This window comes from Lepidochelys kempii, chromosome 1, assembly GCF_965140265.1.
Source record: "Lepidochelys kempii isolate rLepKem1 chromosome 1, rLepKem1.hap2, whole genome shotgun sequence".
Lineage (NCBI taxonomy): Eukaryota > Metazoa > Chordata > Testudines > Cheloniidae > Lepidochelys > Lepidochelys kempii.
In genome coordinates this window covers 215,515,632-215,532,943 of record NC_133256.1, presented here as the reverse complement: position 1 = coordinate 215,532,943, position 17,312 = coordinate 215,515,632, and the positions used below count along the sequence as shown (strand labels likewise).

The 17,312-nt window shown below is 49.1% G+C and overlaps 1 protein-coding gene across 1 annotated transcript in view; it reads right to left on the bottom strand.

Annotated features, from left to right (window-relative positions):
* Positions 1–17,312, bottom strand: part of LOC140907395 (scavenger receptor cysteine-rich type 1 protein M130-like) — a 265,485-nt gene that overhangs the window by 20,252 nt on the left and 227,921 nt on the right. The window contains 3 exon segments of the mRNA XM_073333292.1: positions 313–627; positions 871–1,185; positions 15,719–16,022. Of these exon segments, the coding sequence (XP_073189393.1) occupies positions 313–627; positions 871–1,185; positions 15,719–16,022 (934 nt within the window).

Below are 17,312 nucleotides of genomic sequence, written 5' to 3'. Positions count from 1 at the left end.
CATCAGGTGGCAGCCCCCAAGGGGTTTCTGTGATCCAACCTGTCACAGGAGATAATAATAGTACTTATCCACCTACTTCCCTGGAGTTTGGTGAGGGTTTATTAGTGTCTGGAGAGTACTTTGAACACATAAAGCTCTGCAGAAATGGTGAGTACTCAGGAGAATCAGGCCCTGAGGGTCTCAGGTTGCTGCTCAATCACCGCAAATAAGTAGCGAGTTGGGAATTTTGGCTTTAATCGTTGTAAGTACTGTGGGACAGCATCACACACTGAGGGGCAGGTGTCCTTAATCCAGCATCTCTCTTGCACTTACCTGAGCAAATCACACTGGCATCATTGTCGTGTGAGCACTGAGAGGCCCCCAGGGCAGTAACAGGGCAATGGCGCAAATGGGTTTCAGTCCCTTTGCAGTGAAATGTGTCTGTCCAGACAGAGCCAGTTCCCTTCCCAAAATACCCTCCTCCTGGGGCTGATACAGCGAATCCGCAGTCGAGCTGACGACAGAGAACGTTGGCGTCTGGTAAATCCCAGCATGAGTCACAGAGGGTTCCCCAGGCACCAAGAACCTGGATCTCCACCCTTCCTGAGCACGCTGTGCTGCCGTTCACCAGACGGAACCCTGTGTGCCCCGGGGAGAAGGGAGAAGGGGTTTAGAAAGGGAGCATTTAAGATATTTTATATTAAATAATAAAGGAAAGGAAAGTTGGGGGATTGAACCCATTCCCATTATATCGAGTTGTTTAGGTTTTACTGGAAGCTGGTAGCAGCTTTGTTATCTCAGCTCCCTACAGAGTGAGATCATTTTTTTTGCTGCATTCAACTCTAGAATACACACGACTGGGATTTTAGAGACATTGTGCCAAATTCTTACTTGAGCATATGACACTTGCATCATTTGCATGTGAGCACGTCTGATTCCTGTGTGATATCCTGGGACAGTACATGATGTGTGACTCATTCCCTACACACTGGAATTCCTCAGTCCAGATTGGTCCATGTCCTTCTCGGAAATGAGCTCCTCCTGGGATAGATAGAGCTGTTCCACACTCTAGTCCATTACAGATAACACTGGCAGCTTTGAGATCAAAGTGGGCATCACAGATTGTAGCCCAAGTGTCTCCATGTCTTACTTCCACACGTCCTGAGCAGGCACTATCTTCTCCAACCAGCTGGAGCTCAATGTGTCCTAGAAAGCCAATGAAGGATGAAAATTACAAAGGAGCCTCAGGGAGTTAGGTGTTCCAGTGCCTTAGAACTTTGGCCAAAAGCCCATGTGGTGCAGTGGGACAGTGCAGGCAGCAATTAGACATTTTTTTTAAAAAGCAATGTACAACAAATGGAAAGGGGGAACTTAATAGCAATTGATATACACTGGAAGTTCTGAGATGTAGAAAATCGATAAGGGAAGCTAAAGCTATCAGGGAAAACTCCATAGTTGGCAGGGCTAGGAACAATAATGACCATTTTTTTCAGTATATTAGGAGTAAAGACAAACAAACAAACAAATCCTAACAAAGGTGTAGCCCATTACAAATGGAGATGGTAAAATAGTTTATAATGATGCAAATAAGGCAGAAGTGTTCAATAAACATTTCTGGTTTGGGATAGAAGCAGGAAGTGTATTCATACTATGTGAAGAGGGTGAACCTCTCTGCAGTCTGTTGGTAACTAAGGAGGATGTTAAACAGTATCTAGTAGGGATAAACTTTTTTAAAAAATCAGCAGGCCTGAATAGCTTATGAAATCTTGGAATAAATAGAAATGTAGGACTGGAAGGAACCTCATGAAGTCATCTAGTCTATCCCCCCACACCAAGAGAGGTTTAAGTATACCTAGTCCATCCCTGATAGATGTTTGTCAAACTTATTCTTAAAAGTCACCAATGACGTGTGTGACGGGTTCGGTTACAGACACCCCCTTGGGACTGCCACCTCATGTTCTGAAATTACCTCTGAGCCCGTTTTCCCTGCCAGCTTGGGACTCCAAAACCCTGCCTTGTTGAGCCAGACATGCTAGCCTGCTGCAGCACACACCCAGATCTGGTCCACACCCCAAAAGCTGCAGACTTCAACCAAAAACTGCTCAGCAGGTCACCTATCTCCAGCATCCAGACACCCAGTTCCCAATGGGATCCAAATCCCGAAAAAATCCCTTTTACTCTGTATAAAGCCTATATAGGGTAAACTCATAAACTGTCCACTGACAGAGAGATATGCTGTCAAGGTTCCTCCCCCACTCTGAACTCTAGGGTACAGATGTGGGGACCTGCATGAAAAACCTCCTAAGCTTATCTTTACCAGCTTAGGTCAAAACTTCCCCAAGGTACAAAATATTCCACCCGTTGTCCTTGGATTGGCCGCTACCACCACCAAACTAATACTGGTTACTGGGGAAGAGCTGTTTGCACGCGTCTTTCTCCCCAAAATACTTCCCAAAACCTTGTACCCCACTTCCTGGACAAGGTTTGGTAAAAAGCCTCACCAATTTGCATAGGTGAATACAGACCCAGACCCTTGGATCTTAAGAACAATGAACAATCCTCCCAACACTTGCACCCCCCCTTTCCTGGGAAATGTTGGATAAAACGCCTCACCAATTTGCATAGGTGACCACAGACCCAAACCCTTGGATCTGAGAACAATGAAAAAGCATTCAGTTTCTTACACGAAGACTTTTAATAAAAATAGAAGTAAATAGAAATGAAGAAATCCCCCCTGTAAAATCAGGATGGTAGATATCTTACAGGGTAATTAGATTCAAAAACATAGAGAACCCCTCTAGGCAAAACCTTAAGTTACAAAAAAGATACACAGACAGAAATAGTTATTCTATTCAGCACAATTCTTTTCTCAGCCATTTAAAGAAATCATAATCTAACACATACCTAGCTAGATTACTTACTAAAAGTTCTAAGACCCCATTCCTGGTCTATCCCCGGCAGAAACCAGCATATAGACAGACACACAGACCCTTTGTTTCTCTCCCTCCTCCCAGCTTTTGAAAGTATCTTGTCTCCTCATTGGTCATTTTGGTCAGGTGCCAGCGAGGTTACCTTTAGCTTCTTAACCCTTTCCAGGTGAGAGGAGCTTTCCCCTGGCCAGGAAGGATTTCAAAGGGGTTTACCCTTCCCTTTATATTTATGACATATGCACAGCTGCTTGCTCCCCCAGGTATTAATTACTTACTCTGGGTTTATTAATAAACAAAAGTGATTTTATTAAGAATAAAAGGTAGGATTTAAGTGGTTTCAAGTAATAACAGACAGAACAAAGTAAGTCATCCAGCAAAATAAATAAAAAACACGCAAGTCTAAGCCTAATACATTAAGAAACTGATTACAGGTAAAATCTCACCCTCAGAGATGTTCCAATAAGCTTCTTTCCCAGACTAGACTCCTTTCTAGTCTGGGCCCAATCCTGTCCCCTGGTACAGTCCTTATTAGTTCCACCAGACATCTGAGGTGGAAAACAGGGGCTTTCTCATGACTGACAGCCCTGTCTGTCCTGCTCCACCTCTTTTTACAGCTTTGGCACAAGGTAGGAATCTTTTGTCCCTACCCCTCCTTCTAAATGGAAAAGTACCAGATTTAAGATGGATTTAATATGGATGTCCTGTGAGACCTCATTGTTCATTACCCACAGGCTGGCCCACACGTACACAGGAAGGCTTGCAGGTAAATAAACCATCTACAACCAATTGTCGTAGTCAATGGGAGCCATCAAGATTCTAAACCACCATTAATTGCCCACACTTTGCATAATTACAATCTGACCTCAGAGTCATACTTCACATTTCTAGCTTCAGATACAAGAATGACACATACATACAAATAGGAGGAATATATTCAGTAGGTTATAACTTTTGTTTTGATACCTTACATGAGACCTTTTGCATAAAGCATATTCCAGTTACATCATATTCACACTCATAAGCATATTTCCATAAAACATATGGAGTGCAACGTCACAACGGGGACTCCACAACCTCCCTTGGTACCTTGTTCCAGTACTTAACTATCCTTATAGTTAGAAAGTTTTTCCTAATATCTGACCTGACTCTCCCTTGCTGCAATCTAAATGGATTACTTCTTGTCCTACCTACCCATTGTAGAGAGAAAGCCCAAAACTGGACACACTGCTCCAGCCGAGGCCTCACTAGTGCTGAGTACAGCAGGACAATTACCTCCTCTGTCTTACATGTGACAATTCTGTTTATAAAATCCAGAATAACATTTCCTGTTTTCAAAACAGCATCACCCATTTCAGTCTGTGATCCAACATAACCCCAGAACATTTTCTGCAGTACTGCTGCCTAGTCAGTTATTCCCCATTTTCGATTGTTTGCATTTCATTTTTCCTTCCTAAGTCTAGTACTTTGTACTTGTCTTTATTGAATTTTAATTTACTGATTTCAAACCAATTCTCCAATGTATCAAGGTCATTATGAATTCTAATACTCTCACTAAAAAGCTTGTGACCCCTCCCAGGTTTGTGTCATCCACACATTTTATGAGTTTATTCTCTACTCCATCATCCAAATCACTAATGAAAATATTGAATAGTACCAGGCCCAGGAGAGTGATATTATTTATGTATCCATAGGAACACAGTGACCAGAGAGAAAAGTGTTAAGGCAACTAAAGGCCAACGGGCATATGTCTTACCTAATCCTCAGCATTTCCCTCAAAACCTGGGCTGCCCCAACCTATCCCAGGTACCCCTGCTTGTGGGGACTGGGTTTCAATCTCCTTCCCTGCAGACCCTGCCTCTCCCTCTTTGTTCATCAGGGCTCCCCTTTTCATAGTTCCCAAGCTCTTTGTTTAATTTTCCCACTTGAAGGGCCCCTCCCCAATCCCAAGCTAGGGGGGGAGGGGTGCCCGGCTTGGTCAGAGGCAAAAGTTCAAAGGCCTTGACACCCGTATTGTCAGTTAAGCACCAGTGACTGGGTTCTCTGTAGCCATTGTCTGCCTTGCTGGGACATGTGGGGAGCTCCAGCAGGAGTTACTCTTTGAACCTGGTAAAAAATGGCAAAACAGCAATAAAAGAAACAGAAGTACACATAATATACATAACAATACAGATATTTCCCATGGTCTAGGCAGGGTCATAGTGGACAAGCAATGGGACTAGCGCTTCCAGGCTGATGCTGTGAAAAGGCGAAGGTGATCCTTGGCGGTTTAAACAGGGGAGCAGTGAGAAGAGCTGGCTGAAACGCAGGATTTCCAGCTCACAGGAAATTTTGCTCGTTCAAAACTTCCTGTGAACCAGAAATTCTCTCAAATTTGTTCTGGAAAGACCAACACATGGTGTGTCTGACATGAAATTTGCTCCCAGGGACACCAGCAGATTCTGAGTGACACTGACATTCTTGTCAGTTTCACCTCCAGTGCTAAGAGAAAAACAAAAATGTCAATTTCTCTCAGCTGCTGTTGGGGATCCCAGGATCTGTGGCTCTTGGGCAGCCTCACCATGCAGACTGCCTTGGGCTGGGGACCCCTGGGCTTCCAGACTCCTGGGCCAGCTGGGGTCCCAAATAGCCAGCTGGCCTGGGAGTACCAAAGCTCTGGGGTCCCCGGTCTGGGGCAGTCTGCAAAACAGGGCTGCCTCAGAGCCGCAGACCTTGGGAATCAGGATCCCACCCAGGATTTCTAAATTCCCTGCTGTGGAGCTGGGAGCTGAGCCCTGGTTAAAGCTGGGACTCCCTTCTCCATGGCAGTGTTTCCCTGGAGCTGCAGACTATAGAAGACTAGGGTCTCTGGTCCTGGGGCAGTCTACAGGGTGCAGCTATCCCAGAGCAGCTGACCTGAGAAGACTGGGGTACCTGGCCCCAAGGCAGTCTGCATGGCAGGGCTGGCTGGAGCCTCCCAAGCCAGCTGGCACTTAACCATGCAGGTTTCTGCCACAACCCTGCCTGTGGTCTAGAGAAAGATCCTTGCACCCGACTCACTTTCATGGGAAATGTCCAGTTCAACAAACCAGCATTTTCCAGTGAAGCTCCATTTTGTTGGATAATTTCTGACCAGGGACATGGTTTTACCTCTGTATACAGTATGGTGAGACCGATACCGCATCCAGTGTGTTGTCCACATTTTAAGAAGGATATTAAAAAAAAATGGAAAGGGTGCAGAGAAGAGCCACAAAAATGATTTAAGGACTTGAAAATATGCCTTGTAGTGAGAGATTCCAGGAGCTCCGTCTGTTTATTTTTAATAAAGAAGACCAAGAGATGATGTGATTATACTGTATAAGTACTTTAGTATAGAAGTACTTGCGCAGGGACAAAACACTGGTATGTAGAGGCCTCCTTAGTCTAGTGGAGAAAGGCAAAACAAGAACAAATGGCTGGAAGTTAAAGCCAGAGAAATTCATATTAGAAGTAAGCCATACATTTTCCATAGCGAGGACAATTAACCACTGGAACAAACTAAAAAGGGAAGCAGAAGATTATTCACCTCCTGAAGTATTTAGATGAAGATTGGATGCCTTTCTGGAAGATGTACTTTAGCCAAACAAAAATTATTGGATTTTTAAGGAGTAACTGGTTACTCCTTAAAATTGGTTAAGGAGTAACTGGATTATTCTGAAGCCTGTTACCCAGGAGGCCAGACTATATGATCTAATGCTTCCTTCTGCCCTTAAAATCTATAAAGCTATGTTTCTAAAAGGAGGTTAAATTTGTAAAGTCAAGCACTCAAACATTCAGAATGCTTGGCTCGTGTTGTCCTCTGTAACCTTAATTAGTCCCTTTTGTATTTCCATTGTGATACAGTCTTTAATTACACCATCAAATGTTATTTTTGCCCCAGGACCCCTGCCTCACTCAGTGCACAGGACACGTGGTGCTGACTGAATGGGTGGATGGTCAATCGTTCTTTTTATACTCATTGTGCAATGTTTGGCCCCAGCCCTTATGTACTGCACATCATCCAAACTGAACTCCCAAAATAGAATTGTTCATTTCCTCATGGGCTTTTCTATGGTGCTCATTCCTATGGTAGCTGAGTGCTTCACAAACATTAAAGAATTTCTCTTCACAATACCCCTGGGAGGCAGGGAAGTGTTGTTATCTCTATTTTACATAGGGGGAACTGAAGCCCAGAGACACTGTGGCCAAAATGATCAAAAGTGTCAACTGATTTTGGGTGCCCAACTTGAGACACCCAGGTCCTGATTTTTCAGATTCCTTAGCATTATACAGCACTTAGTATGTTCAGAGCAGAAGACCTACTGCAGGGGTGGGCAAACTTTTTGGGCCGAGGGCCACCTCTGGGTGGGGAAATTGTATGCAGGGCTGGGGCAGGGGGTTGGGGTGCGGGAGGGAGTATGGAGTGTGGGAGGGGGTGCGGTGTGCAGGAAGGGGCTCAGGGCAAGGGATTGGGGCAGAGGAGGGGTGCGGGTGTATGAGGGGGCTCAGGGAAGGGGGTTGGGGTGCAGGAGGGGTGCGAGGTGCAGGCAGGGAGTTCGGGGGCGGGGTGCAGGAGGGGATCGGGCTCCGGCCTGGCGCCGCTTACCTAAAGCAGCTCTGGGGTGGCAGCGGCACGCACCGGGGCCAGGGAAGGCTCCCTGCCTGTCTGCCCTGGCCCCACGCCGCGCCGCTCTGGGAAGTGGCTGGAACCACATCCCTGCACGGCCCCTGGGGGAGGGGGTGCACAGGGCTCCGTGCGCTGCCCTTGCCACGCCCCCAGGTACCTCCCCCAAAGCTCCCATTGGCTGCGGTTCCCCGTTCCTGGCCAATGGGAGCTGCGGGGAGCGGTGCCTGGAGGCAAGGGCAACACACAGAGCCCTCTGCCCACCCCCCGCCCCCGGCCCGGGGTCCCAGGGATGTGGTGCTGGCTGCTTCTGCGGGGCCTGTGGCACTATGGGGGGCAATCCCACGGGCCGGATCCAAAGCCCTGAGGGGCCGGATCCGATCCATGGGCCGTAGTTTGCGCACCCCTGACCTACTGACTTCAGTTTACAGCAGCATATGCTCAGCACTTCTGCAACCAGACCCCCACGGTTACAAGGGGCCACCCATAAAATGAGGAACACACAATTAATGACCACCTGTGAAATATTTGGTTTCAGAGGCTTGCCAAGCATCACATAGGATCTCTGTGGCAGAGGCAGGGAGAGAATCCCGTTCCCCAGGGCAGGATTCAGCTGCCTTAACAAGAGACCCTCCTTTCTCCTTCTGCAATCCCCTGCCTCACACACAGCACACTTTGCAGTTTCTGCAACCATGAGGCAGGGGCCCTACACAGACCAGCCTCCTTCACGCCACAACCAACCCTGATCCAGAGCCCTGTCTAGCACAGGCGTAGTTTGACTGCTATATCTGGGGGGGACAGAGAGCGCGCACACACACACACACACACGCACACACGCACACACGCGCACACACAAACACACACGCACACACGCACATGCACACACGCACACACATGCACACACACGCGCACACACACGCACGCACACACACGTGCATGCTGAAGCCAGTTATCTTGGCTCACTGACTCTCCCTCCCCCCCCCACCCCAGCCTGGAGTGGTCTCTGGGCTGCCAGGGCTGGGGGCGGGGCAGGATGGCTCCATGGGTGAGCCCCAGCTGCTGCTGTCTGCTGCAGCGACCTGAGCTTGGGAGCTGTGGCCACTCCAGCACCGGCTGTTGCAGAGATGTTGCTGCTCTGGGGCCTCCCAGGGCCGTTGCAGCCGCCTCCCTGCTGGGGCTGCTGCTGCCGAGGGGACGCCACATGCTGGGCTCCCGCTCCCCGCTCCCCGCTCCCATTCCTCTATCTCCTTCTCTTCCCATCCCACCCCCTTCATCTGCCCGCTGCCCCGTGCCCCTCCCCCTTTCCCAGTGTCCTCTGCCCGGCTGCAGGCACTCACCGCTTTACGGGAACGGGCAGGCACTGGGAGCCAGGCAGCAGTGCACAGCTGCAGAGCAACAACCCGGAACAGCTACTCTCCGCCTCAGGAGAAGTGGCTCCATCCCCCTGCCCCCGTTCCCTGCACCGACCCCGCGTGCCCCCCCATGCCTTTCCTCTGCCAATGCCCCCCTGCACCCTCCCAAACTATGCCCACGCTGTCTGTGCTGTGCACTGAATGAGGCAGGGGTCTCATGGAGAAAATAGCTTCTTATCCTGTAATTAAAGACAGTATCTTAACGCAGATCTACAAGTGGGCCAAAATAAAGTTACAAAGTCAACTTTAATTCTGCCATTTCGTTATTTTTTACAGCTCAACTTTGCAAACTTAACGTTCCTTAAAAGTAATGTTTTCTGCATAATTTCCTAAGTTTTTAAAAAATCAAACTGAAAAAACAGAAGTTCCAAGATGCGGAATCATGTTGCCACCCTCCGGATGCCACGCGTCTCAGTTTTACCCGGACAGTCCGTTTTTTGGCTTCTGTGTCCAGGTGTCATTTAGGGTTGCCAGGTGCCTGGTTTTCTACTGGAAAGTCCAGTCGAAAAGGGACCTAAATGACACCTGAACCAAAAATCTGGTTTCCAGGCAGGGGGGGGGGGAAACCGGGTCATTAATCTGTGCCAGCCCCTGCTCAGCCAGGGCGGCTTCGTACCTGCAGGCCGGCTGCTTGAGACGATCCAGCGAGTGACGAGGGGAGAGGGGGAGTGAGCGATGAGGGCAGAGCCTTGAGGGGAAGAGGCAGAGAAGGGGCGGGGCCTTGAGGAAAGAGGTGGAGCAGGAGCGGGACCTTGGGGGAAGAGGGCGTTGCCTTGGGAGGAAGAGATAGGGCAGGGGGTAGAGCCTCAAGGATCTGGTTACCAGCCATGAAAAAGATGGCAACCCTGTGACACCCACATGGGTCATCAGCAGGGTTGGAACCTTTAGATCCACCACAGAAACCACTGCCACTTGAGCTAACGGCGTAACTGACAGTAGTAGTAGGTTGTCATCCTCTTTGTGGACCAGCACTAGAGCGGGATCAGAAAATTTTGTTGAAGGGTTTGACAGATATTTGCTGACAGCAGGGGAATGGCAAAACTCAGGGATCCTGGTTCCATTCCAGGCTCTGGAGAGGTGTGTGTTCTGGTAGTGACAGACCCATCTACCCCTGTTCCCCGAAGCCTAACCCCTTCTGCCCCATCCCCTCCGAGCAGTCCCTGTATAGGTCCTGTCTCTTCTCCATCCTTTGCTCTGTGTCCCAGTCCTGTTCTTCTTGTCTACCCAGTGCCAGTCTCCACTCCTCAAGCTTCTCATCCCCAGGCCCAGGCTCCTGGACAAGCCAAGTCTGAACTTCACCTCTGGCTTCCCCAGCCTTGTCCCAGTTTCCCCCTATTCTCTGTGCTGTCCCTCCCCTCTGGGGTCCTCAGCTGATCTGTTTCTCACACTTATCCCTGCCTTGGGTTGTCCTGTCTTCCCCAAGCCCCTGTTTCTCTTCTTGGATGCCTCTTCCTGTCTCAGGGTTTCTCTCTACACACACTTAGCTTGTGTCAAACTGGGGTGTAAATTTACCCCGCACTAGCCTGCTGCACACTCAGTGGAGATGATTTAACGCGTCTGGTGAAGACACATTACATCGATGGGCAAGCGCTCTTCTGTCTACACAATTAGTCCACCTCATCGAGAGGCAGAAGCTCTGCTGGTGGGAGAGCGTCTCCGGCTGACATAGTGCGATGCAGACTCTGCTTTAAGTCGACGTAAGTTACATTGTTGGGGGGGGGGGTTGTTTTCACACCCCTGAGCGATGTAACTTACATCAACTTAAGCTGTAGTGTAGACAAGGCCCCAGTGCTCAGCCACACCATCCACACGGACACTCGATGCATGGCAGGACAGTGCAGGGTAGATTTACACCCCAGCTTGCCACGCACTAAATGTTCATGGAGGTCTGCTCTCAGTCTCCCATAGCCCACTCTGGCTGCTTATTCCAGTCTCGTCACCCAGTTAGTCTTAGACTCCCCTGACACCCTGGTTCGTCATCTGGTTTGTTTCCTCACCCACCTCCAGTTCCTCCCCATTGGTTCCCAGTCCCAGACTCCTCCCCCAGTCAGTCCCAGTCTCCCCCAGCTCCTTGCTCAGCACATCACAGTCTCTCCCCACCCACTTACTGTCCTAATTGCCCTGCCTAGCCAGTCCTAGTCTCTTTCCCCCTCCTCCCAGTCCCAGGCTCCTTGCCCAACCAGTCCCCATCTCCCGCTTTCTCTCCATCCACCTGCCTCCAGGCTCAGAATAGTCCCCCTGCATCCTTATCCTCATCTACTTTCCCCTGCCACCCTGGTCTGCATTCAGTTCAGGTAGCTTCCTCCTCACACTGCCTGGGCCCAATACGTGGATACAGTCTCCCTCATCTCCATTCTAGTGCCTGGTGTCACTCTGGTCACAGCAACCAGGAGCATAATTTCAGCATAATTTTATTGGTTACACATCTTGCCACTGCTGCAGCCCCTCTTCAGAGACCGTCACCTTCTTGCGAGGACGGGGCTTGTGTGCTCCAATGATCCTCAGAGCTATGCTGTCGGGAGATTCATTTTTCTTCAAATTTGGTGTAATAAGAAGATTCCAGAAGACTTGAGAAATGCCAACATTGTTACAATCTTTAAGAAAGGAGATAAATTGGAGTGTGGAAATTATCGTGGCATTGACTTGCTATCTGCAGCAGGGAAAATTCTTGCCCATATCCTCTTAAACCGATTACTTCCCCTTGCTGAGGAAATATTGCCGGAATCTCAGTGCAGTTTCAGACCATCCTGCTGGACAACCAATATGACCTTCCTTGCTCACCAAATCCAGGAAAAGTCTCGGGAGCAAAATCAGGACCTGTACCTGGCTCTCATTGATTTGACAAAGGCCTTTGATTCTGTCAATCATGAAGCCCAGTGGAAGGTCCTGGCCAGATTTGGCTGCCCTCCAAAATCTATTAAGGGCCTAAGGCTTCTTCATGATGAGATGACTGTCACCGTTCTCTGGCCTGGAGATGGATCCTTTCATCGTCAAAACTGGGGTTAAACAAGGAAGTTTTATTGCCGCAACCCTGTTCTCCATGTATTTAGCAGTCATTTTGGTCCTTGATAAATACCTCCTCCCCACTGGAGTTGACATTCAATACAGAATGGATGGGCTGTTCATTAATCTTTGACATTTCTGCTCAAAGTCTAAAGTCCTCAGGGTGTCCATGACTGATCTTCAAAACGCTGATGACTGTGTCATCGTCACGCACACTGAGAATAACTTTCAGTCCACACTGGATTTTTTTGCACAAACTTACCGAAGCCTATGACTCTCACTCCATATCAAGAAAGCTAAAGTGCTCCATCAGCCTGCTTAAGGCCTTGCACATGAGCCACCACAAATCACCATCGAGGGACAGACTTTGGAGAGAGTTGAGGACTTCTGTTACCTCGGTAGCCAACTTTTTCAAAATGCAAAAATGGACAGTAAGATCCAGCACAGGATCCAGTGAGCAACTGCTTCCTTTGGGAAACTGCTCTGGCGCGTTTTCGCAGACCGTGACCTACGGGAGGAAACCAAGATCCAGGTCTATGAGACAATTGTTATTCCTACACTCCTTTATAGACGCAAAACCTGGGTGACCTATCGACAGCACCTCAAGAGTCTGGAGAGGTAACACCCACAATGCCTCTGGAAGATCCTTTGCATCAAGTGGGAAGATCACTGCACTAACACCAGCATCCTCATTGAAGCGAATGTCACCAGCATTGAAGCAATGATCCTCACTCACCAACTCCGCTTGGCTGGACATTGTGTGCGGATGCCAGACTCTCTCCTCCCAAAACAAGCCCTCTACTCTCAGCTCACCAATGGTCAGAGATCCCGTGGTAGTCAGAGGAAACCCTACAAAGACACACTGAAAGCGTATCTCAAGAAAACTCATCACGAGCTGGGAGGAGCAAGCAACCAACCGATCTCAGTGATGCCACATCCTCCAACAGGCAGTGGCCTGCTTTGAGGAGAAGTGCCCTGCCCTCAAAGTTGAAAAGAGAGAGGGAAGGAAGGAAAGAAAAAGAACTTTCTCCCAACAGGCAGCTGACCTGTCAGGAAACATCTGTACCTACTGTGGGCAGATCTATAATTCCAGGATCGGACTCCTGAGTAAAGGACCCAGAAGTAAATCTGTGGTAGAGATCATCCTGGAATGGAGGGATCGCCAATGCTGCAACCAATGAGGCTGTGGGCCTACAGACAACAGCCTCTGTCACTGTGCATCCCTGCTTCACTCCCTTGTCACCGTCCAGCCCGTGCACTGACTGAGGCAAGGACCTTGGGAGAGGAGAATGTTTTGGCAAAGTAGGGTATTAATCCAACCAGAAATGAAAAGTGAAACTGGACGAGAAGGGGTTGAGAGAGACAAAATGGCTGAGGTAATAGCTTTTATTGGACCCACTCCTGTTGGTGAAAGAGACAAGCTTCTCAGCTTACAGCTCTTCTCTGTCACATCAAAAGTTTCTCTCTCTCCAACAGAAACTGGTCCAATAAAAGATATTACCTCACCCACCTTGTCTCTCTAATATCCTGGGACTAACACGGCTACAGCAACACTGCATATCAGAAGACGACTGTCACTTTTGGGAAAGTTTTCTAGTGTTCTGTCAGGTCAGCATCTCTCAAAAATCGCTTGGTGCAGAACCATCACAGCTCCCGTAGGTGTTTGTTCTCAGTGATATCTAGTGCACAGGGCAGTTTGTCAACAGATGACTGGTTATTTCTGGCATAATTCTGAATGCACCCAATCTTGAGTCCTTTATTCTGTTTCTACTCAGTCTGTACAAAGCAAACTCACATTACAGTTGTGACGTTATTGCCATGAACTGTGACCTAATAGATCATTGTCTAGGGGAAGGTTGTAGTTTGCTGGTTATGATTATGCTGCCTGAATGTGTGTATCATTTTTGTATTCGAAGTTATGAATATTGGCTATGTAATTATTTGATTCTAAGTTGCCTCAGTGAAGCATTTGGTCGGCTTCTGGAGAAAGGACTATTCTCAGTAAGTGCCCAATCAAGAAACACTTAACTGACAATGGACTTTGGGAGACACCAATCCACATCTGAGCTTTCCTGGGAACATTCAAGCTAACATGTAAACAATGGCGTCGGCCTGCAAAAAGCTGAATCATTCATAGATGTGACTTGCCCAGGTGTCTGCAAACTCCATCTTGTGCAGGGGATTTTACACAGGAGGACAAGGTGGTTTCCAACCACAAGAGAAAGACTATATAAGCCCCCGTGGAACTACCCTGCCAGCACGGCAGGGATTAAAGGGAACCTTTGGGCCCAGCTAGCTCCACTCCGCTGTACATGCAGCCAATGTCAGGCCTGGGGGGAGAAAAGGAGAGAGCCTGGCTCAGTTGAGGGCTGACTGGCGAAGAGGCAGGAGCTATCCGCCTCCCTACCTGAGGGGAAGGGTCACTAGCCTGCCAGCTCGGGTAGCCACCAGGGAGTAATCACTGTCTCCCCAGCCAAGGGGGACTGTGGAGGAGACCTAGGAGCCTCCAGAAACTGAGGTAACTGGGTCCCTGAAGCTAACTGGGTCACCAAACTTACAGCTTCTCCCTCTGAAGGAGCCTGAGACTGCAGCATGATACCACCCAAGATCCACAAGAAGGCGCTATGGGATGCAAGCCACCCAGCGAATAGAACTAGAGGGGCCAGGCTCCAAACAACAAGAACAGGAATAGGAAGTAGCCCAGGACAGGGGATTTAGACTCTCTGCTGGGAGGCCTCCCCTATTCAGGGATTGAGACATGCAGGACTATGGACTAGGACCTGGTGGAGAGAGAGAACCTAAGTTTCTTTGCCCAAAAGACTAAGACAAATTGACCTTCAAAACAAGGAGCCAGAGATTAGGGGTACAAAACATGCAGGAGCTTGGCCCTTCAAGGGCCCTGTTAAAAAGCTGAACTCTATTCCCACTGCAAACATGCAGCTCCAGCTGAAACACAAGAGTAATTTTACAAAATTAAAATTACTATGCTATTTCATTTCACAATTATTATTGTGCTATTTCAGGGGAAGATATTATTCCTACTAAATGTTCAGAAGAGAGAACTTAAAAATAAAATTTATAATGGGTCTGTAGCTGTAATGTTAACTATTCAGTTACAACAAATGCGATAATATGATATTCCTGTGCTGTGTAGGGTTGAGGTATATTTTTGGCTGAGCTCTCTATTCTACTCTCGATCTACAGGGTATCAGAGATTGTGAAATTTTCTGTTACTGGTTGGTCCAAAATGTGAGAAGTAACAGAGCAGACGGGGGAGTGCTTTCGGCAAAATCTAATTCTGGCCAAGCTGGGAGAATCTGCCCATTCCTTGGTCACCCTATGAGGGTGGCAAAGGGGCTATGTACATGCCCCAGCCTCTGTACTTCTGTGGTTGGGTGTCTGGGTCTGGATTTTAGCATGAGTGTAACATTTTCAAAAGTGCCTCAGTGACTTAGGAACCTACGTGACATTTTCCTTTTCCATTTTCTCTCCTATCTGCATTTTTAGACCCATTCAAAGGGAAAGGGAAAGGAACGATGTGGCACTGAAACAACTGGAAATGAGATAATGAAAATGCTTCACAGTCACACATGGGGCTCCTCGGTGCCCAGTGACATGAACAGTAATAATTGCAGTTCAGTAATAATAATAATTACAGGACTTGCTCTGCTTTTTGTTCATTTCTCCTTAGGGTCACAGGCACACAACACGTTGTGGGTTCCAGCCCTTTTCTCTCAGGGGATTTGTCTTTCAGGACAGAGTAGGCTGATTCTTACCTGAACAGGTCACTCCAGCATCCTCTGTGTGATCACAATAATTCACTCCCCATCCCCTGTTCCTGCAATGCCAGAGAGCAGACTCGGTACTACGACAGGCAATGTTATCCAGCCAAATTGGTCCAGATCCTGCTCCAAAATGAGCATTACGATGGGCACTGACAGCAGCTCCACATTCCAACTGCTTACAGACAACCCCAGCATCTGTCATGTCCCAGCCATCGTCACACACTGTCCCCCACCGCTCCTGGTGTTTAACCTCCACTCTCCCGGCACAGGGGCTGCCTCCATCCGCCAGCCTCAGCTCGTCAGCACCTTCAAAGACAGACACAGAGCAGGGTCAGAGCAGCAGGGAGCCCCCTCCTCAGCATTATCACAGCAGAGTCCGTGCTCAACAGGAAGGGATCCATGCCCAGAACCAGGAGAATGGGACATGCCCAGAGCTGCCTCATGGCACCACCTTCTCACGTCTCAGGGTCTCGCACTCGGGGCTGTCACTGCTGCAGCTCTCCCCATTTTATCCCCACTCTGGTGGTTTGGGGAGTTTTTACCTGTCTTGTGAGAACACGATGGAAGGCGCCAACTCATGGAGTTTCCCTTATTCCAAATGGCACCATCTCCTGTCACTGTCACTGGGGCTGAAGCCAGCGAGATGGTGGGGAGATGGTCTGCAGTGGGGTAACAGGGAGGCAGGAGAGAAAGTCGGAAGGGAGGGGACAGGGATCTGAAATTGGGGCAGGAGGGAGCAGTGGAGGTGGAGCACAGGGTGGTCTGGATCGGGGAGCAGGGAGCATAGGGCTGGAGTGGTTACTGAGCAGGGGGCAGGAGGGAGGAGAAGGGGGTTTAGAGAAACGGGCTGCATGGAGAGTTGGAAAGAGGAGGGGTCTGGAGTGGGGGACAGGAGTGAGAAGTGAGGAGGGGGTGAGGAATTGGGCAGGAGGGAGAGAGGGGGAGGGGAGAGAGCAGAGAGGGGGCAGAAGGAGGCATGGGGAGAAGAGGGGTTCTAAAAAGGGAGGAAGAAGGAGGTAGGGGTTGGGAGGGGTGATCATGTGTAAGAGAGGAGGGAGGGACTCTGAAGCAGTGCAGCAAGAGGGTGAGGAGGGGAGGGGTGTGGAGCAGAGGATGGGAGGGAGGGGAGATGGCCTGGAGCAGGGGGAGATGAGGGAGAATTGGGGAGGATGGAGGAATCGGGATGGAGTGTGGGGAGTCTGGTGCTGGTAGACAGGAGGGAGGGGAGGGGTTCTGGAGCAGGGGTACCGGAGGGAGTATTGGGGAGGGGAATGGAGTCTGGAGTAGGCAGGGGATGGGATCAGGAGTGTGAGGGGCAGGAGCAAAGGAGAGAAGGGGAGGGGGCTCTAGAATGGGGGCAGTGCTTTCCCGCCTCAGGCAGAGAAGTTGCAGGGGTGGGGTGGGGGAAGCCTGGGAAGTGTTGCTGTTTGCAAATGGCTAAATCAACCCTGCCCTGTTACGGTGACATTATAGCGGATGTGAATGGTTGATGTCAATGTGAAGGTCTCCAATATCTGTAACTCACCTCTGAACAGTAACAGAAGTTCTGTGTGCGAGTGTGAACTACGCTGCATGAATTAACTCA